The following is a 27,212-nucleotide window of genomic DNA, read 5'->3' as shown; positions in this document are numbered from 1 at the left end:
ACCAAAATTAATATAAAAACGTCTAAACATTTTTTATGTCTTCCCTTTGAAAATGATGAGACTTCTTTCTTCATGTGAGAGTACATTTTCTATTCTACACCATCTCACTTGAGAATTTCTGAACAGTAATGACATGGCTACCCTTACTGAAAGTCTAGAGTAGGTACCAGAGTGATGGGGCTGACTCTCACCAGCATCACTGGCTGTCATGTCACTCAGTTTTGGTTCCCTCTTCTCACCTCCTACTCATGTTTGAAGTTGTAAGTTTAAAAACAACCTATCACTGTTTGGGAGGGGCGGGGGGGGGGGTTGGCCTGCTATTGACAGTTTCTAGCATAGCAGTCAGCAAGTACGTGGTCTGTGTCATTCCATGGACCCCAAATTTAGGGGAATATTAATCCAAAGCTGGGAAGTTGGCTTCAAATAGTCAAGAGCAAAGCAGTCAGAGACTAAGATGCATTTCCATCCCACTGCTGCCTGTTGCTAACTGCATGCTTCAGAACAAATGGCTTTCAGCCTTAGTATCTGCAGTGACACTAATACCTACTTAGGACTGTATCTACTTAGGACTGTCGAGAGAATTATGTAAGATAATGTGTGTAACGAGCCTGGTGTGTGCCCTGTGCTGACTAAATGGCACCTTGGCACCGTTACTGTAATCTGTATTATTAACTCCCCTATAGGGATAAGGAATGTTCCTTCCCTCTTTTCTCTGAGTTTACCCATTGGTACTACCTAGCCATGCTCTCTACATGGCTGTCCTGCGGAGACTGACTTGTCTTTAAAGTATGAGTTTTCAATAAAATTAAATGAATCATTTTCTTCAATATCTTGCAGGTTCCTTGTTGCAGGGAGCAGAGAAATCCATATCCCTGGTCCAGGGTGGGAGGAGTCAGCAAGCAGCAGCCTTGGCATGGGAGAAGGGGACCTCTGGTCCAGAGGAGAAAGTCTTTTCTGAGTGGTTAGAATCAGTGAAGGAAAACCCCGTTGTGATTGACTTTGAGGTGAGACTGGAGAATGTTAGGGGTAACAGGGGTACAGCAGTTTGTCACCAGCCCAGACTGCAAACCACACAATTCTCTTTCCATTTCCTTTTCAGATGATAAACAAAATGCCTGTTTTTAATATACAGGCATGACGTATCTTTTTAAAAAATGTTAAATTGCACATCTATTGCTTTTAAATTTTAAGTGAGCATTCTAGTACCATATTTAGAATTATTGGCATGCATGAAATGCTGAGAAGAGGAATTTAGTGAATAACATTGCTCACACATGCCTGGGAGTAGCACTCTTCATCTCCCTATGGAGCAGTAATATTCATTTTTGTGATTTTCATGCAACTCCACCTTTTGAACACATCAAGAAAATTTTAGATCCATTTGATTTCCAGTTTCCATAGCCATTGATTTGATTTTCCAGTTTTGTATTTGTTGTAATTAGACAAAAAGGTGAGTTTTGCTGTTCATCGGGTACTTTGTATAGTATTATGTCATGTAGAGTCAGATTTGCCTATGGCATAAGCACATTTTAAAAGGCTTCCCAAAGCTATTGTGCTTATTCATTTAAATAGAGAAAGAACAGTTGAATTGTTACAAACACAGGATCATTTACGTGAAGCAGAAAAATACACGAGTTCCACAGATGACGGTAGGAAGAAAATCAGCACTACACTAGATGGTTGCTTCTTTCAGCATAGAGTAAGCACACTTCTCCTTTTCCTCCTGTTACCTGTGTTATCTGTTTCTACAATCCTCCCATTCACATGAACGGCAAGTTCACCTCTCCATTTCCTCCCGTGGTGCATTTCCTCAACTGACTCCTGTAGCTAGAGTTTTCCTGCCCGGCCCACAGTCAAGACAAATCTCTGTCACCGGCCAGTCCCACAGCCACTCAGACCCAACCAAATAAACACACAGACGCTTATATTATTTAAACTGTTTGGCCTAATGGCTCAGGCTTCTAGCTATATAGTTCTTACATCTTAAATTAATCCATTTCTATAAATCTATACCTTGCCACATGGCTTGTGGCTTACCGGCATCTTCACATGCTGCTTGTCATGGCGGCGGCTGGCAGTGTCCTCTTCCCTTCCTGTTTCCTCAATTCTCCTCTCTGTTAGTCCCGCCTATACTTCCTGCCTGCCATTGGCCAATCAGTGTTTTATTTATTGACTAATCAGAGCAATTTGACATACAGACCATCCCACAGCAGACTCCAACAACATCCAAGGCACATCCATAGATAGAAAGCAATGAAACCTCTCCTCATCCTGTCCAGATCTCCCTGCCTGAATCAGTTAATGAGGTAACGACAGAGCACTAATGAGCATTAGTAATTCTTGGTGACCTACCTCAGCACTTTAGCTACTTGTATTTGATGCTTAATAAATAACATGATACAAGCCCAAATAAGCAACACGTGGCTTCCTCCCCTGTGGACATGCAGCGATGGTTGATTCTAGGCAGTTTGCCCTCGCCCTCAGGCACTGGGCTTTCCTCTTCTGGCTCAATAGCCAGAAATCTGTACTAGATTCTCTAAAAACCCCTCAGAAGTGTGAGGTTTTCTGGTAAGCAGTGATTCGATGAGAGCTAGATAGCAATGGTAAAACAATGCCCACGTGGAAGTGACTAGAGCTCTCTGTCACCTGTCCTTAGCTCGCCCCGATCACCGACTTGGTCAGAAACATCCCATGTGCGGTGACAAAACGGAACAACCTGAGGAAAGCGTTTCAAGAATATGCAGCCAAGTTTGACCCTTGCCAGTGTGCTCCATGTCCTAATAATGGCCGTCCCAGGCTCTCAGGCACGGAGTGTTTGTGTGTGTGCCAGAGTGGTACCTACGGAGAGAACTGTGAGAGGCGGTCTCCGGATTACAAGTCTGGTAAGTGCCAGGGGTTGATTGTGAGGTCAGTGCCTTGCCCACTCAGAAATATATTATAGCTTGACAAATTTAAGCAAAGTAAAACTCACTAGCAACCCCCGCCTTATAAACAAGCCTCCAAAACTTAGATTCCAAAGGCAAAGAATGCCCGGCTCTGTTGTAACCTATGAGCTGCATGACACTGGAAAATTTATATAACCTATCCAAAGTTACAATATCCTCATCCATAAGATAAGGATAATTCAAGCCGGGCGTTGGTGGCGCACGCCTTTAATCCCAGCACTCGGGAGGCAGAGCCAGGCGGATTTCTGTGAGTTCGAGGCCACCCTGGGCTACCAAGTGAGTTCCAGGAAAGGCGCAAAGCTACACAGAGAAACCCTGTCTCAAAAAAACAAAAAAATAAATAAATAAATAAATAAAAATAAGGATAATTCTATTATTACTTGAGGGTTCAAATGTATGCGTGTGTGCATGCACATGTGCGTGTTTAAACATTTTTAAGACACATATAAAGGATTTATAATATACTGCCTATAATATTAGACATCATAAAGTTAGTACATGACATTGTGTCTTTGTTTCTCTTTGACTGTTGTGACCAAACACCATGAACAAAACAACTGATAGAAGAAAGGGTTTATTCGAGGCTAACAGCTCCAGAGGGTTGGAATGTTGTGGAGCAGTGGCAAAATCAGGTGGCCGGTGTCTAGAGCAGCAGCTGAAACCTTACATCTAGAACTACAAACAGGAAGCAGAGAGAGAACACCAGAAACAGCACACAGCTTTTGAAACTTTAAAGTCCAACCCCAGCAACACACTTCCTCCAGCAAGGACATCCCTCCTAAGCCTCCCCCAAACAGGGATAGCAACTAGGGATCAAATATTCAAATGTCCGAAACTACAGGGTTCATTTATTATTCAAACCACCACATACTGTTACTGGAGAATTATATTATTATGCGTATTATCATGTATAAACAGTATGTTCATTAAGGGATAAATTATGCCACAAGGTAAAGTTTTCATACATGGCTAAATATATTAACTCATTTTCTTTAGAGGAGGGGAGAAGCCTAGGAGTGAGAATATGTTCTAATACCTATAAAAGTGTAATTTGATATTCATTTCTGTCTTATTCAGCGTTCTCTTGCTGTGAAGATACATCATGATACCATTGCAGCTCTTAGAAAGGAAGCGTGTAATTGGCGCTTGCTTACAGTTTCTGATGTTTAGTCCATTAACAACATGGCAGGGAGCATGGTGGCGTGCAGGCAGACACGTTAGCTGGGAATTCTATATCTGAATCTGAAGGCAGCAGGAAAAAACAGTGGGCCTCGCCTGGGCTTTAGAAACCTCAAAGCCCATCCCGCAGTGACACACTTCCTTCAATAAGGCCACGTCTACTCCGACAAGGCCACACTCCTAGTCTCTCTCAGGTAGTACCACTCCCTGATGACCAAGCATTCCAATATATGAGCCTGCGGAGGCCATTCTTATTCAAACCACCATAATCTTGTTCAGAAAATTTTAGTATTCATACATATATGTGTATATATGCCCATATTGTGTTTTTCATTCATGTATGTATAGTATATTACTGATATGTTTATTGATGATTCAAGTGATTCATAGCTGTTACTATTTTATTCACGCATTTGAGAACACGAAAAGTAATCAATGTGTCAGACTCCTTCTGTAAGTAACTTCTTTCAGTCCTCACTGTAACATCCCACAAAGCATGTTGCAAAAGCAAATGTGAGGAAAACCAGGTTACCCTAGTTTCAAAGCCCAAATTTTTGCAGCAGCAGGATGGCAATGGGTCTTCCTCTGTTCCAGACGCCGTTGATGGAAACTGGAGCTGCTGGTCTTCCTGGAGCACGTGCAATGCGGCGTATAGGAGATCGAGAACTCGGGAGTGTAATAACCCTGCTCCCCAGCAAGGAGGGCAGCACTGTGAGGGCCAGCAGCGGCAAGAGGAAGACTGTACATTCTCAATAATGGAAAATGTGTAAGGTTGGGTGCGAGGGAACCAAGGATCGCTGGTTAGCATTGACTACTGTTAATAATAATAATAACAATAATAATAATAACACTGAGAATTTTAGATGTGCCTACACAATGTACTATGAAAGCACCAAATCTGCCCCTACGCTTAGTTCACTAAGCAGTGGGTTCTCTCTATTTAATCAGTATCTGTATATTATAAATATGCAGACAGAGTGGGCATATTGCTTTAACATACGCACGTATATATGTGTGCATTAAAGCACCAAATCTGCCCCTACGCTTAGTTCACTAAGCAGTGGGTTCTCTCTATTTAATCAGTATCTGTATATTATAAATATGCAGACAGAGTGGGCATATTGCTTTAACATACGCACGTATATATGTGTGCACGCACACTTATCTATTTTTCCCTTTTAGGGGACAACCATGTATCAGTGACAATGAAGAAATGAAAGAGGTAGACCTTGCTGAGAAAGAAACAGATTCAGGGTGTCCTCAGCCAGCTCTGCCAGAAAATGGATTTATCTGGGTAAGTATCCTAACCGTAACTTTTGGCTTAAAGTTCAAAAACGGAACTTGAAACGTATGGGTTTTCTCTTCCTTGGAATTATTATTTTCCTACTTTAAGATTATGTTGTCTCAAAGGTACAAAGAAATATCCAGAAATTCTGAGACACACTTTTATTGTGAATTCCCAGGGGTATCTCCATGCCTGCTTGTTAGTCAGGGAAGAGCCAGGTGACATTTTCCTTTGTTCCACTCAGGTCATAAGAAGGCAGTAGACTGTGTTAGTAGAGAATGGAGCTTCAGCACAGGGTAGGTTTGGATGGCTGTAACAGTCTGCAACTGAGACCTGACTGTTTATTTCTGAGTCTGAGTGAACTAACACCCATCATCTAAGGCAGATTCTCTGAGATATAAAGGAGACTTGGATATAACCATTTGAGGTATTGAGTCTGTATTGTCTGTTCAGGTTAGAAATCTGTAGAATCCTTGAGCAATCAATATAAGTCATATATATATGGGCTATCTATATGGGGGGGGGGGGTAGAGTTCCAAGTCAGTGGTTCTCTGTGTTGTCCTGGCTGTCTTCGAACTCACTCTGTAGAACAGGTTGGCCTCAAACTCATGTAGATCCACCTGCCTGTGCCTCCCAAGTTCTGGGACTAAAGGTATGTGCCACCACTGCCTGGCCTAATGTTTTTTAATTTCATGTTTTTCATCAAACCACATTATGTTCCTATGATTTTTATAAGAATTGAGCATTCACTGTCACAAACGTCTGTGGCTTTAGATATAAATCTTTATATATATATATATATATATATATGTGTGTGTGTGTGTGTGTGTGTGTGTGTGTGTGTGTGTATGTGTGTGTATGTGTATATATATATATATATAATGTTAAAATTGATCACAAAAGCATGCTCTCTATCCATTTTGCATTTTTAAGATGAATAAAACTTTTAAATTAACTCTTTTCCAATAATATATTTATTATGAAAACTCAGTAACACAAATCTCTAAACCCACTTTCACAGATATCCGTGGTCAATAGCCCATATTGTATGTTCTAATGTACTGTGCCTAAAGGTCTTAAGAGGAGGCACTTTGGAAGGAGGTAATTTCAATCAGTTTTTTTCCAGAGTGGAGACCTCAGTCTCACCAATGCAGTGGAGGGCATATTAAAACACAGATCAGCCACTTCCATTTTTACAGTTTCTGGTTAACTAGCTCTCAGGTGAAGCCCTGTCATAGTTAGGGTTTCTATTGCTGTGAAGAGACACCATGACCATGGCAACTTTTGTAAAGGAAAAACATTTAATGTTTGTCTAGCTTACCATTCAGAGGTTTAGTCCATTATTTTTATGGCTGGAAGCATGACAGCATGTAGGAAGACACGGTACTGGAGAAGGAGCTGAGAGTTCTACATCCTGATTGGTAGGCATCAGGAAGTGAGCTGTGAGCCACTAGGCCTAGCTTGAGCTTCTAAGACCTCAAAGTCCACCGCCCTGGTGACACACTTCCTCCAGCAAAGCCACAACTATTCCAACAAGGCCACACCTCCTAAAAATGTCACTCCCCTGTGAGCCTATGGGGGCCATTTTCTTTCAAACCACCACAGGCCCCCAAAAAGCCAATATTCACAAACTCCCATCCAGTACTAATGCTTCTAGGTTGGGAGTCATAGAGTGGAGACCAATTCTTTAGAACAGGTGTCAGCAAACTACAGCCTAGAGGCTCAATCTAGTTTGTTACTTTACAAATCTAAATTTTACAACACAGCCACATTCATTTATTTCATAATACCTTTTACTGCTTCCAGGCAGTACTAGAAAACATGAATATCTATGACAGATGCTCTATGACCAACAACTGACTGATACAGGCCCTTTATAGAAAAACATTTTCTGGTGCCTGCTTTAGAACAGAGATGTCAAAATTATATATTATCAGATCTAGCTGCCTAAATAATGTTTAACATATTCATACCAGCTGCATGTAATAACTATTAAAAATTTCTTGTTGTTTAATTTTAAAAACCCACTGAGGCTTTAAAGAGGAATTCATTATGCTTATGGATCCTCTTACAAAAATGAGATTATGTCTCTTACTCTATTCCCTGATGCTGTAACCAAGTCCCACAGACTGGAACAATATATGTATTAGAAAAAGAGTTATTTAAACCTGGTGTGGTGAAGCACTTCTTTAATCCCACCACTCAGGAGGCAGAGGCAAGTGGATCTATGTAAGTTCAAGGCCAGCTTGGTGTACATAGTGAGTTACAGGCCAGCCAAGGCTATCTAATGCAATATTGTCTCAAAAACAAACAAACAAAAACAAGCAAACAACCCAAACAGTTATTTAGCAGACAGTTGTGGAGTTTGGAGAGTAAGCTCAATGATAACAATATATTTTTATAAGTTATTGCTTTGCTAGAGAAATGGAGACAGAAGTTCAAAGCAATAACTTGTTTCAAGAGAAATGCATGAATGAAAAGTATGCAGCAGTTAGCTAGTGAGAGGGCTCAGCAGGTAAAAGTGCTTACTGTACAAGGCCTGGCCAAGTACAATCCGTGAAACCCAAGGTAGAATTATGGAACCAACTCCCAAGTAGTTCTTTGACTTCTATACAGGAACTATGGCATGCTTACACATGCACACATCACACGCACATGCACACACACACACACACACACACACACACACACACACACACCAGTAATAAGTAAAATAATTTTTAAAGTGTTCAGTCAGTAAAAAAAGATCCAAGTCATCAATATTTCTTATCAGTTCACTTCCCTTGGAAACAAAGACACGTCAATAATAACCAACAGGATAGTCTTTTTGTATCCAAGACATTAAGACTCTTCTAGGATGTAATATGAACAAGTCATGACAAAGGCTGATTGCTCAGTTTTCACCTTCTATCAGATTCTCAAGTTTGGTTCTGAGAAGAACTTTCTAATAAAAAACTTAGTATTCTTCTCCCTCCTGGTAAAGGAAGAGGAGGCTCCTTTACCAGCTCTCCTAGGAAGGGTGATGCTTTTCACAATTTCAAAGAGCTACTAAGGCTTCTGTAAGTGTGTGTGTGTGTGTGTGTGTGTGTGTGTGTGTGTGTGAGAGAGAGAGAGAGAGAGAGAGAGAGAGAGAGAGAGAGAGAGAGAGAGAGAGTTGTGAAGTTGCCACTTGTTTCAGCATCAAAGCAGCTAAATGTGATAAAAGCTAGATAAAGCATTGTTTGAGATGCTTCAGAGCAGAAAGTTCAGTGCACCTTAGGAAGCTGGAGTTTGCAAAGAGGGTGTTCTGCGTGAGCTGGGTCTTAAGAGAAAGGCAGAAAGAAGGTGGGCAGGACAGATGGACTAGCCAGTGGAAGATGGCACGAGGGCATGGACAACAAAAGAGACTACTAGGATCAAAGAAGGGAAGGTGGCTTTGTTTCTTTAGAATACAGATTCTGCAGAAGGAAACGGCAGGAGGTGAGGACGATAGCATGGGTTAGTTCAAACCAACAGTCAAGAAGTGCAAGACCTGCTTTTATCTTGAAATATTTAGTGAGTCTGCATAAGGCAATGCTTTATCCATTATCTGGGAAAATATATGATAACTAATCAGTTGCTAGAAAAGGAACAGTTTTTAACTGATCTGCAGTCCATTCATCTCAATAACAATGGCACACGCTTATAATTGTAGGATGATCACACAGTCTATAGCCATAACACAGAGAGCAGAAACTCTATTCTAGCAACAGTAGGTATTTTTGTCACTTTTCTCATTGCTGTGACATGTGTTCAGGAAAAGAGAGAGAGAGAGATAAAATTGAAAATGAATACATCTTTGAAAGATTACGAAACAGAAGTAACTCAGGGGAGGAAGGATGTAATTTTGCTCATGGTTTCAGGTGGGAAAGTTGTGGCTGAACAGACGACAGCAAGGGGAGCTCCTGTCCATGGTGGAAAGAGCATGAGGAGGCTTGCTCACATCTCCACAGACTAGGAAGCACACAGAGCTCAGGCAGAAAGCGCAACCCGCTGTAGTCTGTAAGGCCTGCACACCAGCCCCATCGTGAAGTCCTGGCTGGACTTAAGCTCATGGAGATCTACTACCTCTGCCTCTCAAGTGCTGGGATTAAAGGCATGTACCATCATGCCCCCAAAGGAGCAGGTTTTTAAGTACGAAAATGGTAATTTGTTTAGAGCAGAAAAATTAACTCAGAGGATGAACAGCTGAAAAGTTATCTGGGAACAAAGATGCTGATGAGGAGGAGGAGGAGGAATGAAAAGAACAATGTTTGGGCTGTGTTGAGGAGTAGACTCGTAAGAAGACAGTGTGAATGAATATATACCAAGAGTATGCAATGGGCAGGATCCAGGAAGACCCTCCGATATTCAGAGATGACAATCAATCACACTCATAATTTCTGCTTTCGGTTTTAATTCTAGAATGAAAAGAAACTGTACTCCATTGGGGAGGAAGTTGAAATCTCCTGTCTTACTGGATTCAAAGCTGTGGGATACCAGTACTACAGATGTTTACCAGACAGAATCTGGAGGCAAGGAGATGTCGAATGCCAACGTGAGAGCGGGACAAGCATTTGCATGACTCCCCTGCAGAATGAATGTGCCCAATACAAATAGAGCAAAATCGGTTCAGTTCATTTTACTATTTTTTTAGTAACTGTGGTGAAAAGACTTAATGAAGCAGTAAATGGGGTTCATTTGCTAAAGTGATATTTCAAAATACCAGATTTCAGCTCTCCTGCCCTTGCATATTAGCCTCATGCACATAGTGCTATGAAGTATGTCTCTAAACAAGAAATGCATGGAACCAGAAAACTTATCTAACCACAGGAATCTGCCTTGGGTGATGTAAAAATTGAAACAAATGGATAAATCCCCAAAAAAGGTAATGCTCAGATTTGGGGTTTTGTATGAGTTGCCATTATCTCCAAACCACTATTTTTGAAGGAGGGGTACAATCACATCCTTTACTGGAAAAGATTAAATGAACATGTTTCCTGTGACTACCAAAGCTGTGGGAATGTAAAAACTGAGATGCAAACAAGACTCATAAATGGACCTCAAATACCTTATGGGACTACTTACATTTAAAATGTCCTTCACCTGTCACTCAACAGTGTTGTGATTTACCTTAAGAAAAACACAGGAAGGAGATAGAGGGATGATTTGGAAGGTACGAGCACTTGCTACTCATGCAGAGGATCCAGATTTGATTCCAAGAACCCCCAGGCAACTCTCAACCATCTGTATATACAGTTCCAGGAGATCTAGCACCCTCTTCTGACTCCTTAGGCATGGCATTAGGCACACATATGGTTCATACACACACATGCATGCAAACACACATTTACATAAAACAAAAATAAATCTTTAAAGAGAAAGAAAAACTCAAGAGGTATAAGAGTAAAATAAATATTTCTTGAAAGAAAAATATTAAAAAGCTGTAACAGAAGTCAGATGTTTCTGGGGCTAATGCCTTGGCAAGGAGAGCTCAGCTGTCAGAACAAAAGGCTTTTTAGTGGTGTTTCTGAGAAGTTGGGGGTCCAAATTTCGCTGACTAAGAGGAGGTATCGTGGCTGGACAAACAGAGTAAAGCTCACTAGCATTACCTCTTTGGTCACATATCATCTGCCTACACTTGTTAACTATTCTGCTCCACTGAACACATCTGAGGTATTTCTCTCCCTGCAGGGACCGAGTGCCTCAAGCCAGTTGTTCAAGATGTCCTGACAATCTCCCCATTTCAGAGAGTGTATGAGATTGGTGAATCCATTGAGCTGACATGCCCCAAAGGCTTTGTTGTTTCTGGGCCATCAAGATACACATGCGAGGGAGACTCCTGGACACCTCCCCTTTCAAATTCGTTGACCTGCGAAAAAGGTAAGCAGCGACTCGGGATTTGGGATTCTCATGTGGTCTGGCTCCACAGGATGGGTAATTCAGCATCCGCAACATTGATGCTCTCAAGTGCGTTTTAGATGACAGGGGACCTTGTGTCAATGATGAGATAGCACCTCACTAGCCAAGTGAAAGTCTTTACATCTTAGAGAGTGAGTTCAATTTCCCATGCCAATAGAAAACTTGGTTATTTACAGACAGTCCAAGGAATGCAAGATCTCTCATCTAACAAGATTAGAAGTGATAGCTAACTGAAAATTTTGGTTCAAATAGAGAACAATCAGAAGTAGGAGGCATATAATTAGGCATTGTATTAATTACCCATATCTGAAATTTCCTAGTGGCTTTTAGTCCATCATCTGATTCTTCCTATATCAGCTTCTCTAAACAATGTCTTTCAGTGCTGGGTGGCATCCTTTTAAAATCTGCCCAAGCCCCATCTTTCTGATATTGATGTTACTGAACTGGAAAGAAATCAGTGTCTGATATTTGTTTAAAATGCTCCCAGCCAGAGAAGATTTTGAATATTTTTCCTGCAAAGAAGTAGAAGAAATAGATCTGTTAACTTTGATTACAACACTAATTTGTGCATGTACCAAAATGTCATATGGAACACCGAGAATATAAACACATTTTATATATCAATTTTAAAAGTTTTTAGTCAATATAAAATTTTAAGAAACCTCCCTTGGCAAATCCCGTGTCCCTAGAGATGAGGACAATTGTTTTGAAGAAAAAAATAGAAATATCTTTGAAACAACTGACTAGAGGACACTACTGAATTTTCATATTTCCCTAGATCTTTTTAGTGATCTCATCCACAACTAATTTAAAAATGGGTTTTGTAAATCACTTTTATTTAACTATTTAAAACCTTTGTCTTAAAAATAAGTCCATTTTTCTTTATTTTGACATTTTACATGTTGAATCAATTTATATAATAACAAGGATAGCTGGCTTTTACAAATGTTTAATTACTTTTTGGAGTGGTGTGTGTGTGTGTGTGTGTGTGAGAGAGAGAGAGAGAGACAGACAGAGAGAGAGAGAGAGACAGAGACAGAGACAGAGAGACAGAGAGAGAGAGAAGGGGTGGGCGGGGGGAAGAGAGAGAAAGAGAGTATATTTGTATTACACATGTATGTGAGTGGGTATATATGCACATATATGCTCACATATCTGGAGGCCAGAAGTTGATATGGATGTTTTCCTTGGCCACTATCCATCTCATTTTTTTTTTAAAGAAAGAAACTTTCAGTAAACCTGCAGCTCATCTGTTTGATTAGGCTCACTGACCAGGGAGCTCCAGGAATCTGCCTGTCTCCGCTTCCCCAGTGAATACAGGAAGACCCTGCCATATTCAGCTCTCTATAGCAATGCTGGGGGTCCAAACTCAGGTCCTCATGCTTGTGTGACAAGCACTCTACCAACTGAGCATGTCCCCAGCCCTGAGTTTATAAGCTTTCCTTAAACTGACTTTTCAGTTGGTGTCATCATGACCTTTTCGCTTATGTACATCGTTGTTTCTGGCTCCTGTTTGTCTCCACTTCTCCACCCCTGTGCTCTCTCTCCTCTCTACCTCTTGTTGGTCACCTTCCTCCCCCCATGTATTCCTTATTCTGCTTCCCTGTCACATATGGAATATATATTCGTGATGTAGATAAATCTAACCCTTAGAGAAAAATACATTATTATTTGTTTTTCATCTGGCCATTCCCCTCTTTTGTACCCACTCCCTATGAGAGAAAGCATGTGATACTTGTACTTTTGAGTAATGGCTCACTTTTAATCAGAATTCTCGAGGATGCATCTGAGATAAGATATTAAGCTAATTTCGCTTTTGAAAAGAACAGAAACCCACAGAGGGAAAATGAGCCTAAGCTTATGCATCAGCTCTCCTAACTCCCTGTGGGCCTTGCTGCCCTGATCCTTTGTTCTCTTCTGGGCTTTCACAGTATTTGAGGGAAGGGGAGAAAGTTAACCTTTCAACTAACCTTAAGTAGATAGATCCTATGGGAACTGGTGAGAACTTCAGATGAATGCTGTGTCTTGGATCACAGGCTCCCGAGCATAATAATGATAAGTAATATGCACATCAGAAGAGGAGATATGCTTGGACATTTCAGGCTTCCAAAGATGCTCTGAGTAGTATTTTGTTCATAAGAGCAGGAGTGTATACATACATACATACATACATACCCACACACATACATACATACACACACATACATACACACACACATACATACATACATACATACATACATACATACACATATAAATACATACATATGTACATACCCAACTGTTTCTTTGGAAATTTAAATTATAAACAAAGAGACATGAGATGTCTTATGTCTAGATAAAGGAAATAAAATATCTCATATACTATGTCTCCCATGACTGCAATAGAAAGGCCATAGTCAAAGGAAAAAAATTTTAAATAGTCAAAGTGAGGTAAAGACATTTTCAGGCTGTCACTTGGCCAAAGACAGACTCTTGGCCCTTCCTGTGTGAAAAGGTGTTTTCACCATGAAGAAACAAAATGATCAACACTTTCCTCCACAGTTACTTCCTTCCTTCCTTTGAGGACCAACCCTTTGCACACCACCTCAGAAAGTCCTCCTGCTCTCAGCATTTCAAAGATTGGGAAGTGTTCTCCGTTACATTGCTCCCGAGTTTGGCCTTCTGGGTGACTCATTTCCAGCACCAGCTTCACCCTGAAGAATCAGAGACCAGAGACATGAAGAGCTCGTGTGTGGTCACTGAGCACTTCAAAGTGACAGTGACAAGATGATGCTCCACACCACTTGAAGTTGATTTCTCACTGCAAACAGGCTCCGGGCCTCCCTGTAGCCTGTGTGAGAAGGGCGTAGAACAATTGTGTAAAAAACAATGGTGCCTTCTCCATGTCAGTGTGCATCTGCACAGCTGCAGCCTACCACACTCACCTCTTCTGACATGCATGCTACTTACCACATTAGAGCTACAATCCCCCAAGCTTGTCTAGGTTCTTGGCTACTTTTCACCACATGGAATGAGGGTTCCAAAAGAAGATAGTGGTAGAAAAATGGAAATAGCAAAAAAGAAAAGGCACCCCACGGCTATTTTCAGTACTCAGTTGGGTCTCTAACAAAAACCCTATTTCGTCAAATCTTGTGCACAATAGGCTAAGTGGGAAACTGGGAGCCAGATCTCCTGTTCTGCTATGTAATTTAATGAATATCTGCATGTGGCTGTTTACTTACTATCGTAACAATTAACTTGTTCACAAAGGCATTCTGGTCCTGTGGATGCTGATGAATCAGATCCAGCTCAGGGAAGTTTGGCTCATCCAACACGCTTGGGATGTCAGCTTTACATCTAAGGCAGCTATTCTAAACATCCCTCTGGGTAGCCTTCCCTGGAAACAAAGATAACCAAGGTTTTTCCTTATAGAGACTAAACCTCAAGTATCAACTGCCCACTGTAGTCCCCTTCCTTCACGTGGACTCTGTTCAATTCTTTATCCTAGTTCAAGCATATTTCTTCTGGAATCGTTCCAGCTTTTCTCAGTTGAGATCAGTATGGTATACAGTCTCCTGAATCCATGTTGCCTGTTTAAAAAATTGCCCCTACTTTCATTTACAAACCCATGGTTATACTATTTTATGCACATGAGATAAAAAGTCTCGAATGTATCTACTTCTCTCCAGTTCTGTGTCTGGTACCTTGGTCCAAATTGCTGTCTCCTTTCTCCTGAATTACTAACAACCCCCCCTTTAAATTCATCAAAGAACCATGGTGGTTTCCTTCCTCTGTCTTCATTGAAATCTCTCCTTCCCCCACCTCCCCTCATTCTTTTCCTCCTTCTCTTCCTTCTTCCCTTTTTAGTTAACCGTAGAATCCTAGTACATAGAGTATATAAATGGATCAACTGCTACATTCATCCTGTATGAAAATTGGACTTTCAAGACATTAACACCCCCCAGTCACACACACACACACACACACACACACACACACACACACACACACACACCAAATTGCAAGATTCTCATAGTTAACATCCATAATGCTAGCTCTCCCAGATGTTATATTTGTTCTTGTCTTTGGCCTCCCAGAAGGTTTCAACCGTGTTGACTTTCTCACATTAGTTCCTCCCTCCCTAGTTTGTTTTTCACAAGAATGCAAGAATACTCAATGCTGGAGTCTCCCTAGACTACCATTTGCCCCACACCTCATGCTACACTCCTGTGCAGGGCGCCCTACTCATATCTGCAGCCTTAACAATTCCCTTGATGAGTTTAATCCTCAACACAGATTTCTCTGCCAAGCTCTAAACAGGGATACCCGAACCCCTCTAAGTCTATTTGTCTGGATAGGCGAAGGGTACCACAAACCCAACATGGGCGGAAAGAGGTCTGATTCATCATCTTTCCCTGCCTGAAATCAACCATCCTCTGATACTTTCCCTTCCAGAAAAGGCCCCGGTGCCTCTTCTTTTATGTAAACTAGACACTAAGAATTAAGCTTGACTGCTGTCATAACTTACTACAATATTGACAGAATTTATTCTAACACACACACACACACACACACACGCACGCACGCACGCACGCACGCACGCACTTACCTACTTCATTCTAGTTTGCCACATACACACATATAACTTACCTACTTCTCTCTTCTGTCACATCTGGACCCTTGTTCTAAATTACCATCCCTTTTGTACCAGAATCACTATAATAACATCATAGATTATATACCATAGCTGTCTTCTCTATACCTCTCCAAAACTGTTTTTCCACTAAAGTCAGAGCTTATCTTTTTTTCAAAATCCAAACCTGCTCTTGTTACATGCTTCCTTGCCTAAAAACAGTCAGTTGTACTACTTAGAAAATAAAGGGGGAATGGCCTTATTAGACACCTTAATTCCCATCATGTACCAACCACTTCTGGGGCTACAGCTTGTTGCGTGCTTATGTTTTTCTGCACTCAGCCACACTGGCCTTCTCTCAGTTCCAGGGAAGTCACATGCTGTCTTGTTTTGAACATTTTCAAGCATGATGTTCCCTCTGCTTCTAACAGTCCCCATGTCCTCTCCCTGACACACATACCTCCCTGTTCCTAACCTTCCTAGTAACATCAATTTTTCTGATTGCATGCTTTCTCTTTAATAACACCAATATTGTTAGCAATTTTCTGTGTATCCATGTGCTTGTTTGATCAACATCTGTCTGCCCCTACAAGGTGCAGAATGTGAGACACGATTTGCTCAGTCCACTTCCGGAACCTAGCAGAGTGCTCAGAGCATCAGAAATGATCCATAGAGATCTGAAAGACAAAGGAACAAAACTCTCACCATTCCCATTTTTTGTTTGTTTGTTTGTTTTCGTTTTCTGAGCTCAACAGCAATTTTAGGTTGGAAAACAGCAAAGGAAGTGAGCTGGAAAGGACATTTCAGATGGACTGTTTCATGACACCTTCTTTAGGGAAGCCCCAATGAAAGATCTGACGCAGGAGACAAATGAGAAGTCTTCTCCACCGCCTGCTCTCCTGAACTCAAGCTCAGCACTTGAAACCCTCAAGGACACTGTTCTCCTCTCTCTCTTGTCTTTTGTTTCAGATGTTCTGACAATATCAAAGGGCCTTTGTCAACCAGGACAAAAACAATCAGGATCCGAGTGTGTCTGTATGTCTCCAGAAGAAGACTGCAGGTATGAAGCACTCTGAAGTGTGCTCGCAAATTGAGAAAACCAATCTAGCGCAGCCAGTTTGATGAAGAGGGCTGACCTTGACACACAAACCACAAAACATTAATTTTCACATAACTGAAACCCCTGTGTTCAGTTGAATTCATCTTTTCCTATTGGGGAGCAAACTCTTTTTAATTATTTCTTTTATTTTCAAGATTAGAATACAATTGTCATTTCCCCCTTCACTTTCCTAACCTCCAAGAAAGCGAGTTTTTTAAATCATGTCTCAGCCTGGCTCCCTAAGTTCCTGTTGCGTTTGTATATATAAGCAGTCTAATTTTTGTGTGTTAAAAAATTACTCTTGCCCCTTTAAAACTTTCAAACTTGACTATGTCATAGCCTTCCCTTCCTTACTGAATATAATTTAAGGTAGTAACTCCAGTAAGTTGAAGTAAAGAAAGTGTTATGAGTATGGACTACACACACACACACACACACACACACACACACACACACTTGCTAGTTATTTCTTTCATGATGGGCAGAAAGCAGAAAAACTAGACGTTCTCCAGTGATTATTGTCAGCTCCCTGTTGCTATCACCCCCTTCTCTTCACTGAATAGATCCAGAGGTATCAATATTGTTTTTTACTTTTAAGGTCTCATCTCAGCTGAATGTAAAAGAAATCCCAAGTATCATTTGCTTGATAAAACTTTATTTCTCTATCTCGCACAAAAAAGTGAAAAAGCATGGTGGGTTGTGGTGGTTTGAATGGGAATGGCCCTCACAGGCTCATATAGTTGAATACTTGGTCCCAGTTTGCAGAACTGTTTGGGAAAGGTTGGGAGGTAGGGTACTGCAACTTCTTTTATTGTTTTGTTAAAAAATAAAACTCAGGAGTTAAATATTAGAAAGTAAACCTGAGAGATCTACCGAGTAACAGAGACTGACCCTCCTTTCCCACTTCCCAGATAGAACTAGCCACGCGTCTCTTTGGTCCCCTCCTTATTCCTTCTATGTGTCCCTCTATCTTCCTCTGAGTCCGCTAGGAAACTCTATGGTCAACTCCAGCCGGCTGAATGTGGACTCCGCCCTCCGAACTAGGGTCCGACTCTATTGGTGGTCTTGGAGCAGCAACACAAACCAATCTTCTGCAACAGTTTGCTCTTACTGAGGGGGAGGTTTGTCACCGGGGGTGGTTTTTGAGGACTGAAAAGCCCACTCCATTCCCAGTTAGCTGACTCTATGCTTCATGCTCATGAATCAAGACGTGAGCTCTCAGCTACTGTTCCAGCACCACACCTACCTGCCTTGATGCGCTCCGCCACTGTGGTGGTCATGGACTCCAACCCTCTGGAAGAGTTAGTCCCAAGTTAAACACTTCATTTATAAGCTGTGTTATTCATGGTGTTTTATCACAGCAGTAGAAAAGTAATTAAGGCATGGGTCTCTCATTTCAGGTAAGACAGGGACTCCTCTTTTTTGTATGGTTTTCCACCTTTAAGATTATTTCATGGTCAGAGATTCTCTGCTAGAGCAGGAAGGAAGACGCCAAGTGGAAACATTCTTCTTTTGTTTAGTTCTCTTTTCCTGGAAGACCCATCTCTTGCTTCATCTTGCTAACTTTCTCTGAGTCAAATTAGATTCATTTCCTGAGATAGTAACAGAACGTATATATGTTGCCGAGGAAGTTAATAGACTATAACTTTTGTGAATGTGTCACTTTTAACACTCATTAGCTCCCAGATTCCTCTGTACAAATGTGGACAAACTTTTGTAAATGCTCAGCCCCCATTATTTGGGAGAGCACAGTGGGCCTTTTTCTCTACAGTCCCTCCAATGTACATGAGCCCAAAGGTGGCTCAATTTGTGCTTCTCAGTTTTTTCCACAAATGGCTTCTTCCTTTTGGAGTCTTATCACCAGAAGAAGCTTTCTGGAAACTACTCCAAGTATCCACACTGTCCTGTTAACACAGGAAGCTTCTTTCTGTGTCTGTGCAACACCAAATCTTAAGCATATACGCTACCCCTGGAGAGCCCATCAGAACTGTGCTGCACCTTCCCATCCTTCCTCTGCCCATCATTTGTCCTCACAAGAAATGCAGATGTTGAGGGTGGCTAGCACATGGCTTATATGTTCTGAACAGAGAAAGCTCTACTTTCTGGAAATAACTTTACACATTGGTGCACTGACTGTTAACTCTGAAGCAGACACCATAAAAAGAACTCCGATTTGAAGTAATCTCAGAGATCTGTGCTCTCAGCCAAGAGAAAAACTGATCTCATATTACATTCATAGTAGCGGGATGTATCCTCTTATCTGTGGAGATGAAGAGAGTCAGGCAAGGAATGACTTAAAACCTCGCGCTCTAAAGCACAGCACAAACGCATTTAAAACGTTATATAGTGATATAGATACAGTACGGCAGCAATTGATTAGTTATTTAGAGTTCCCAGGAGATACAGACTCTGGGCTACGTAGATCAGCAAAGAGAAAGAATGCAATGCCAATGGGTGCTAGCAAGAGTTTAGAGATATGATTGATATAATTGCCAGATACTAAAGAGGGGGGAGGGGAAATAAAACAGGGCAGCTGATTAGAGCTAATTGTAGAAAATCTTGGTTGTTCAACTGTTCAGACTTAAATTTGAATTCAGTTGTAAACAATGCCAAGGTTAAGATGGACATTCAAAAAGATGAGTCTCAGCAACAGTACAAGATGAAATGGGGAGGGGAAGACAACTTGAGTGATGAGTCATTAAATTGGCAATGTGTCATATGTGTTTTCCTGCCCTCACATATAGGCTTGCTTTCCTTCCTTGCACAGAAATTATTCAGAAGATCTCTGCATATTTGATGTGGGATCCAGCCAATACTCCACTTCATCTGCTTGCAAATTTTTGGCTGAAAAATGTTTAAACAACAACCAGTTCCATTTTGTGCATACTGGTTCTTGCCAAGAAGGCCCACAGTTAGAATGGGGTCTCGAGAGGCTACGACTCGCATTGAATAGCACAAAGAGAGTGTCCTGTGGATACGACACCTGCTATGATTGGGAAAAATGTTCAGGTAAGCTCCTGCAGGAAACACATACTAGAAATGCTCTTACTCAAGTTCTACTCAGATGGCGTGGTCTGTTTGCTCCACATTTATACATCACATTTCTAGAAAAACCTGACTTTAATAAAAAATGATTTATTTTTATTAAAGTTTTAATGATCTAAATAGAAAAGACAAAAGATGACCAACCAGAAATTAAAAGTAACTACCTTATTATTCAGTTGTGTATTTTTCCAGTCTTTTCCTGTGCACCTTAGACAGTGTTATCTTTAGATTCCAATAAGAGGAATACTTTGCTCTCTAGCTTCAAGCAGGCCCTGCCATACCCCAGTTGAAGAGTCTTCATGAGAATTATCTAATTTTTTTCCTCTTGGTTCAGACTCAATAGAGCCAACTATGCTATCTAGATAAGAGTAGGTTTCAATGTGGATACCAGTTGCTGCAACTTTTTCCATAAATTTCTTTAATTCCTCTGCTAATGACTGGGAATAAGCAGGACTGGCAGTATTATTCAATCAGACATTCTGAGCCCAAGTTCAGGGTCCCATGGACTCGAGCACTGTTTTTTCCCTATGGAACAATCTTTGATCTTCTGCTGCTTCCCTTCCTCACCTGACCTGTAAGGTCAACCAGATCTCCACAAAAAGCTCCATGACCCATGGGTACAGTGTCATTTCTGTTCCAGAGGTAGATTCTAACTCTCAGAGCACAAGCTAGCAAGTAAATAATTCAGAAAGGATGATTTGCTCAAAATTGCTTGAAATTGGACTACCAATATTGTACTGACATTCTCATTTGGATCACTACTTATAGAGACAGCCAAATCCATTAAAAAAATTGACCCTGGTACCTCACATATCTCAGGTATTGCCCTGCATACAATACACATACATAAAAGATAAAATGGGAACATACTATAGAGGATATTTTATAAATTGATGTGTTCATTTAATATAACATGATTTAAATAGAGCTTTTTTCATGCTCTGATATTATTGTCACATAATTTTAATGTCTACAAAAGTCTGTGCAAATATTAACTATGATTTATTTATCCAATGTTTAATTAGTTTAAATTTTCCCTGATATGTTGGTGTTATAAACAGTGCTATGACAGAAAAATTTATCACAGATGGTTCTGCTAATCCAAAATTATTTCTTTAACATATGCCTTGGAAAATGAAACTTATGAATAAATAATATTTAATGATGTTTTTAATCTATATCTTGAAAATTCCTTACAATATACTTTTATCATATTCTTCCGCTTCCCCAAACTCCTCCCAGATTCTCTCCCTAAATATTAGCTTTAAAGTATGAAATGTTAACTGATACAATGCATTAACCTACTTTCTAGAAATATTTTTATGATACTATGTTCCACCTTATGGTATATACTACTCACCTGCTGACACCCTCATCAAGCCTTGAGGTTGTTACTCCTTTATGGCCTGACAATTTGTTCTTGAGATGTGGCATTCCATTCCCATTCTCCTTAAGTGTATTGCTGTCGGCATCATTTGTGAGAACTGAAAGGAAGCAGAGACCTCATGGTGGTGCATTTGCTCCAAGATAACATCTGCCCCTGAAATGGGCGGTTTCACATAATTTACAAAATGGTTGGAGATTAGGAGTTAACAAAACTCAAATGGGCATCTAGATTCCCCTTATGACACATTTTCAGGAAATGTATCTGAAACTTGGAAGTGGAGCCCACAGTAGCAACCTGTGGGGTTGTTTCATCTAAAGCCACCTGATGTTCATAAGTATGCCCTTTCAGTTCCCAAGACCAAGGTTCTTCCTCTGAGAGAAGAAGAAAATGTCTTACTCAAGCCCACACTCCTTCTGATCAGTTTGAAACAGATAACCAAAATCATCTTCTTCATGGCTTTACAGAGCACAGGCCATCTCATTTAGCCCTCACTCAGGAGAAAAAAATACCCAAGTCTTTAACATCAAATGCCACATCTGAACAGGGCAATTCCACACAAGAGGCAGAAAACAGGGGTCTGCTTCAGAAACCACCCAGTGCTGGTCACTATAAAATCTCATAGATTAAAATCTCTAGAATCCATATTTTAGTTGTTTGGCCAACAACGTTAACCATTTGTCGTCTCTCTCAGAAACAGTGTTTTGTGTTAGAAAAGAGCTGCGAGTATTATGCAGAATCCTTTCTATGTTTAAATATAAACACGTTCACTGAGAATTGTAGTACATGGATATTATTGCCAGAAACAGAGCCAGGCATGGGAGCTCAAACCTGCAGTCTTAGGACTTGAAAGGCTGGTGTAGGAGGATTTAATGAGTTCAAGACCAACCAGGGCTGCAAGGTGATTTCCAGGCCAGGCTGGGTTACAGCGTGAGATTCTGTCTCAAAATCCCTTCTACAAAAAAATAAAAAAATAAAAATAAATAAAAAAATAAAAATAAAAGGGATTTGGATAGCTAGGTGATTTTTTTTAAACGGTCTCTGACTTCACTGGGTAAGTTGGGATTTAGGGAGATGTTTACAGTTATTTTGCTTTCTTCCTCCCAATAACGAAGGTCTTTGTGGAATTCTTCCTTTAAAAAGATTTTTTGTTTTACTATTTTTCCATAAACCATTCTTTTCAAATCTGGGTGACTTGAAAATAATTGCTGCAATGCAACTTTATCGAAACGTCTGCTTCTTCACTAGTGTCCCTTTCTGAAATATCAGCTTAATAAGTGCCCACAGACTCTACTAATACAAGTTCATTTTCAAAAGAAATACTAAAATGTTTGAATACTTAATCAGTATTGCTCAAGTTAATAGAATGTTTGGGGGCAATAAAGTCAATATATAAGCATGTCCTAATGAAAAGATTTGCTTATATAATTAAAAGACAATCTGGGTTCTGTACATAGTCAAGCAACTAAAAGAACCTTTTTTCTAAAGAAATGATCAGCCTCAGACAGTATTATTTTGTACTTTTATTTATTCCTTGACAACTTTATACACGTATAGAGTGTCTCTTCATCATATCCAAGTCAAAGTTCCCTCTCTCACTCCCCTTAGCCATACTCCAAGTGTTTCCCCCTCCAGCCTCCATGTTTCCTTCTCCTCCTCCTCCTCATCATCATCACCCTCCATAACCCACTAAGTACAGTACTGCATGGTCATGGGGCCATCCACTTGAGCATGGACAGCCATCCACCTGAGCATGGACAGCCCACCAATAGCCACCCACAAGAAGAAAAAATAATTCCCTTTCCCCCAGCAAGCATCAATTGCCAATAGTGCCTTATCTCATGAGCCTTTCTCCGTTTTGACTGGATTGTCCATGTAGGCCTTACGCGGTTCCCTATGCCTGCCCTGGGTGCATGAGTGCAATGGCCACATTGTTTTCAGAAGGCAGCATTTCACAGTAGTCCTTCCATCCTCCAGCTCTTACATCCCTTCCACCCTCTCTTCTTTGATGATCCCTGAGCCTTCCAGGTGGGGTGGGGTAATAGAAATGTCCTATTTAGGGCTGAGGATACACCAGTGTCTTATTCTCAGCACATTAAACAGCTCTGAGTTTCTGCATTGAGCCCATGGCAAAAAGAGGCTTCTTGGATCACGGTTGAGAGCAGCACTAATCTACAGGTATAAACATAAATATTTAGAAGGCAGTTTGACAATATGTCCACTTAACAAAACAACAGCAGGGACCTCTCTCCTTCTCTCTCTCTCTCTCTCTCTCTCTCTCTCTCTCTCTCTCTCTCTCTCTCTCTCTCACACACACACACACACACACACACACACACACACACACACACACACATACACTGCTCCTAGAGCCTAGGACCTTCCCAGCTATATGCTTTTAACCAGTTTTAGTATACCAGGCATGAAATGCCTCCTGTGGATTAGACCTCAAATCCAATCAGAAAGTAGCCGATTATGCTTCTGTCAGTCTTTATCTGATGACCAAATGTCAGCATCACAGTGAATAACATTGGGAGTAGCACCACCAAATAGTACAAGCTAATGGACTTACAAAGAAAGAGGATTTAGAAGCGTATTTTATACCCAACCCACTCGCCACAAGCTGTGGTCCTCATAATGTTAAGTTGAATTGAATTCCATCTTCCTTAGACTATGTTCATGATTACACTGGACTCCGATACTCCTCTCCTTCCCCATCTAAAATGAAGTTATAAAAGAGTCTAAAGTGGAATATCAAAGTAACAGGATGTTCTCTTTTCAAAACTTAGAAAAGAAATGGCTCCCTTAGGGGATCTATTTTTATGGATATTAAATGTTCTGTCTGAATTACAAAAATATCCACTACCAACAAACCAGCCAACAGAAAGGGGAAATTCATTCACCAAAACCCCATTTAGCATCCCACCTATGGAAGCTCCTGTACAGTCTGGTGAGGGGGCTGAGCATAAAGGACTCTTTGTTCCCCCTCAGACTATTCACAGTCCTTGGAGAACTTGCATTAACAGTTCTTGCATGACTCACTTTAACGCAAAGCAGTGTGATAAGGACTGTAAGAGAGAGAAGAGTCTTCCGACCTGGATTTTATGAGCGTGGAAGTGTGAGGACTGAGTGTTGAAGGATTCCTGGCTAGACGTGGTGGGAACAGCCCTCAGGTGCTGAAAATAAACAGACTTGGTGTAAGTCACAATGACATAAAAAAAGAGTGAAGATGTCACCTTTCAAAAACCTGAAAGTTTTCTTATGCAAGGTGGAACAATCCCTTGGCCTTCTCCAACTCCATCTCTCTGACAATGAACAAGATTTCCCCACTACCCTTCCTTCTCCAGCTGGCTACAGATTAGTTAAAATAGGCAAGTTCCAAGTTCAACAAGACACTCTGTTTCTGTAAGATAAGGTAAAGAGCAATCCAGGAAGATGCCTGATGGCAACCTCTCCCTTCTACACACACACACACACACACACACACACACACACACACACACACGTGGAGACTCACAGAGGCTTCCTAGTGAGACCTTACTCAGGGTCAGAGAATCTGAGCTTGCTTTACCCAACAGGGCTGTGTAATGGATGATTTGGCCATGAGTGTGGTTACCAGATGTTTTGAAGGGTCTACACTTGGCTCTATGTTGTGCTTTGATCTTGAAAGGGGTCGTCTTTTGCCTCGCCCCTTGGCATTGTACAAAAAGCCCTTTGGAAGAAACCTCAAGGCAACTGGGTATTGACCCAGGACCCTCCCGAAGCTATCCTGTGTCTTTGTCTTTTTGTTTTGTTTTGTTTTGTTTTTTTGTTTTTGAGACAGGATTTCTCTGTGTAGCTTTAGAGCCTGTTCTGGAACTCACTTTGTAGACCAGGCTGGCCTCGAACTCACTGCCACCCAGTGTATCTGTCTTTCTTATCATCTCTTTCTATCTTTCTATCTATCATGTCCTCATTCCTCTATCCTCCCCCACCCCACCCCAAGAACCCTTTGACAGGTCGGAGCTAGACTCCAGCAGACACACACACACACACACACACACACACACACACACACACACACGAAAAGGAAGATGACTTCATGAATGCAATATTTGTTTGAATTATGCAGTGATTAGGTGCCTCCAAAACTGGCTCTTATAGGAGAATCACCCATATTAACTGCTTATTAAAAATACAGACGACAGGCACAACCAAGTAATATTCTAGTATGAAATGAGTAAACATGACATAGAGTTATATCAACATGCTGAGGCTTGTAGGTCATTTATTAAAATATCTTCCCCTACTGTTTACTAACTGTTTGATCACAGGTAAACTCTTGAGTTCAGTTTGTTCATCTGTAGAACTGGTACAGGATAGATCATAGACTTGTAAGGATTTAATAAAGGGAGTAAAATGCTTGGCACAATGTATTGTTTCAGAGTTCATGTCCAATAAATAATAACAATAATGTTAATAAGAAGTGCCCAGGGAAAAGATACATCACAGACCTTGTATAAATGGTTTAATAGAGTGAGTGAGAGAAACAGCTCAAATCCTGATTGGATATAGGCCGCGAGTCCCAGAAGGTGTCAGCAATGGCCCAGTTCTGGAATCTTGCTAGCTTAGGAGGGCACTCTGCTGTCTCAAAGTCTCATCTCGCCATCCAGCAACTGTTAGGTCCTTTGGAATGTCATCCTAGTTCCGGCTTTGTCTTGATCGTCATCAAGGAACTCAGTACTATGGGAAAGGCTTAAGTAAAACCAAGCCATGAAGGACTGTCTGCGATGACTCACACTGTCTCTTTCATTGCAGCCCACACTTCCAACTGTGTCTGCCTGTTGCCCCCACAGTGCTCCAAGGATGGAAACCAACTCTACTGTGTCAAAATGGGATCATCACCAAGTGGGAAAACAGTAAACTTCTGTACCGTGGGAGCGGTGAGGTGTGCAAACAGGAAGGTGGAAATACTGAACCTCGGGAGGTGTTTGGATTAGCGTAGTTACTGATAAATGAATTCCCTATTCATTGTTTTTGAAACCCCAAAAGCAGGGATGGGAACAGGGACAGGAAGTGGGGAAGCAAATGGATGGGAACAAAGTATAATGATGCATATGTTCAAGGATGCCGTGATAAAACCCATTACTTTGTACGATAACCTAAAAAAAAACAATTTTTAAAAGCATTATATGAAGAGAAAACTGGCATGGCCATAAATTACTGGAAAAAATTCTTTCGTGTGGTTTATATATCATTACCCTCCCACCAACTCACCATTCAATCACTCCCCCCCAATCAAATTCTGGCGTATGTTGTCCTGTGTCATATTTCTGAGTTGAAATGTCTGTATCAATCTGATAAATTATCTTACACTGCACAAAATACACTGGGACTTTTGAGGACCTTTGAAGTCTGTGATAAATGTTATTCTCACAATTAAAAACAATAAAATCTGTAACATTTTCCAATAGATCAATAGACGGAAAGCCTCAGAGTCCATAACACACATTACAAATACCCAACCTTCATGTATTCATTTCCCAAGCGATTTCTTAGTTTCCGCAGTGTAGAAAGCACTGTTCTGTGTCCTTGATGGTACCGCTGGCAACTGCCCGGGGATCACATTTTAAGAACAACTCCAAGAAAGACACAGGGATCGCCCAATGACAGAGAAATGGAATGAGATCTACATGAACAGCCTGGACAGGAGTGGGGGTAGTGAAGGGCGAGGGTCGAGGGAAAGAGAGCTTGGGTGAGTG

At 41.0% G+C, this 27,212-nt stretch overlaps 1 protein-coding gene across 1 annotated transcript in view; it reads left to right on the top strand.

Annotated features, from left to right (window-relative positions):
* C6 (complement C6) overlaps positions 1-26,925 on the top strand; it is a 78,617-nt gene extending 51,692 nt beyond the window's left edge. The window contains exons 10-18 of the mRNA XM_059276624.1: positions 838-1,004; positions 2,657-2,882; positions 4,719-4,890; positions 5,307-5,418; positions 9,832-9,964; positions 11,101-11,289; positions 16,913-17,003; positions 19,810-20,051; positions 26,269-26,925. Coding sequence (XP_059132607.1) covers positions 838-1,004; positions 2,657-2,882; positions 4,719-4,890; positions 5,307-5,418; positions 9,832-9,964; positions 11,101-11,289; positions 16,913-17,003; positions 19,810-20,051; positions 26,269-26,450 — 1,514 coding nt within the window. The 3' untranslated portion in view covers positions 26,451-26,925. The remainder of the gene's footprint in view (positions 1-837; positions 1,005-2,656; positions 2,883-4,718; positions 4,891-5,306; positions 5,419-9,831; positions 9,965-11,100; positions 11,290-16,912; positions 17,004-19,809; positions 20,052-26,268) is intronic.
* Positions 26,926-27,212: the final 287 nt, after the last annotated feature.

This window comes from Peromyscus eremicus, chromosome 11 (assembly GCF_949786415.1).
Source record: "Peromyscus eremicus chromosome 11, PerEre_H2_v1, whole genome shotgun sequence".
NCBI lineage: Eukaryota > Metazoa > Chordata > Mammalia > Rodentia > Cricetidae > Peromyscus > Peromyscus eremicus.
The sequence above is the reverse complement of the archived record's forward strand: the minus strand, read 5'-3'. Positions and strand labels throughout refer to the sequence as shown.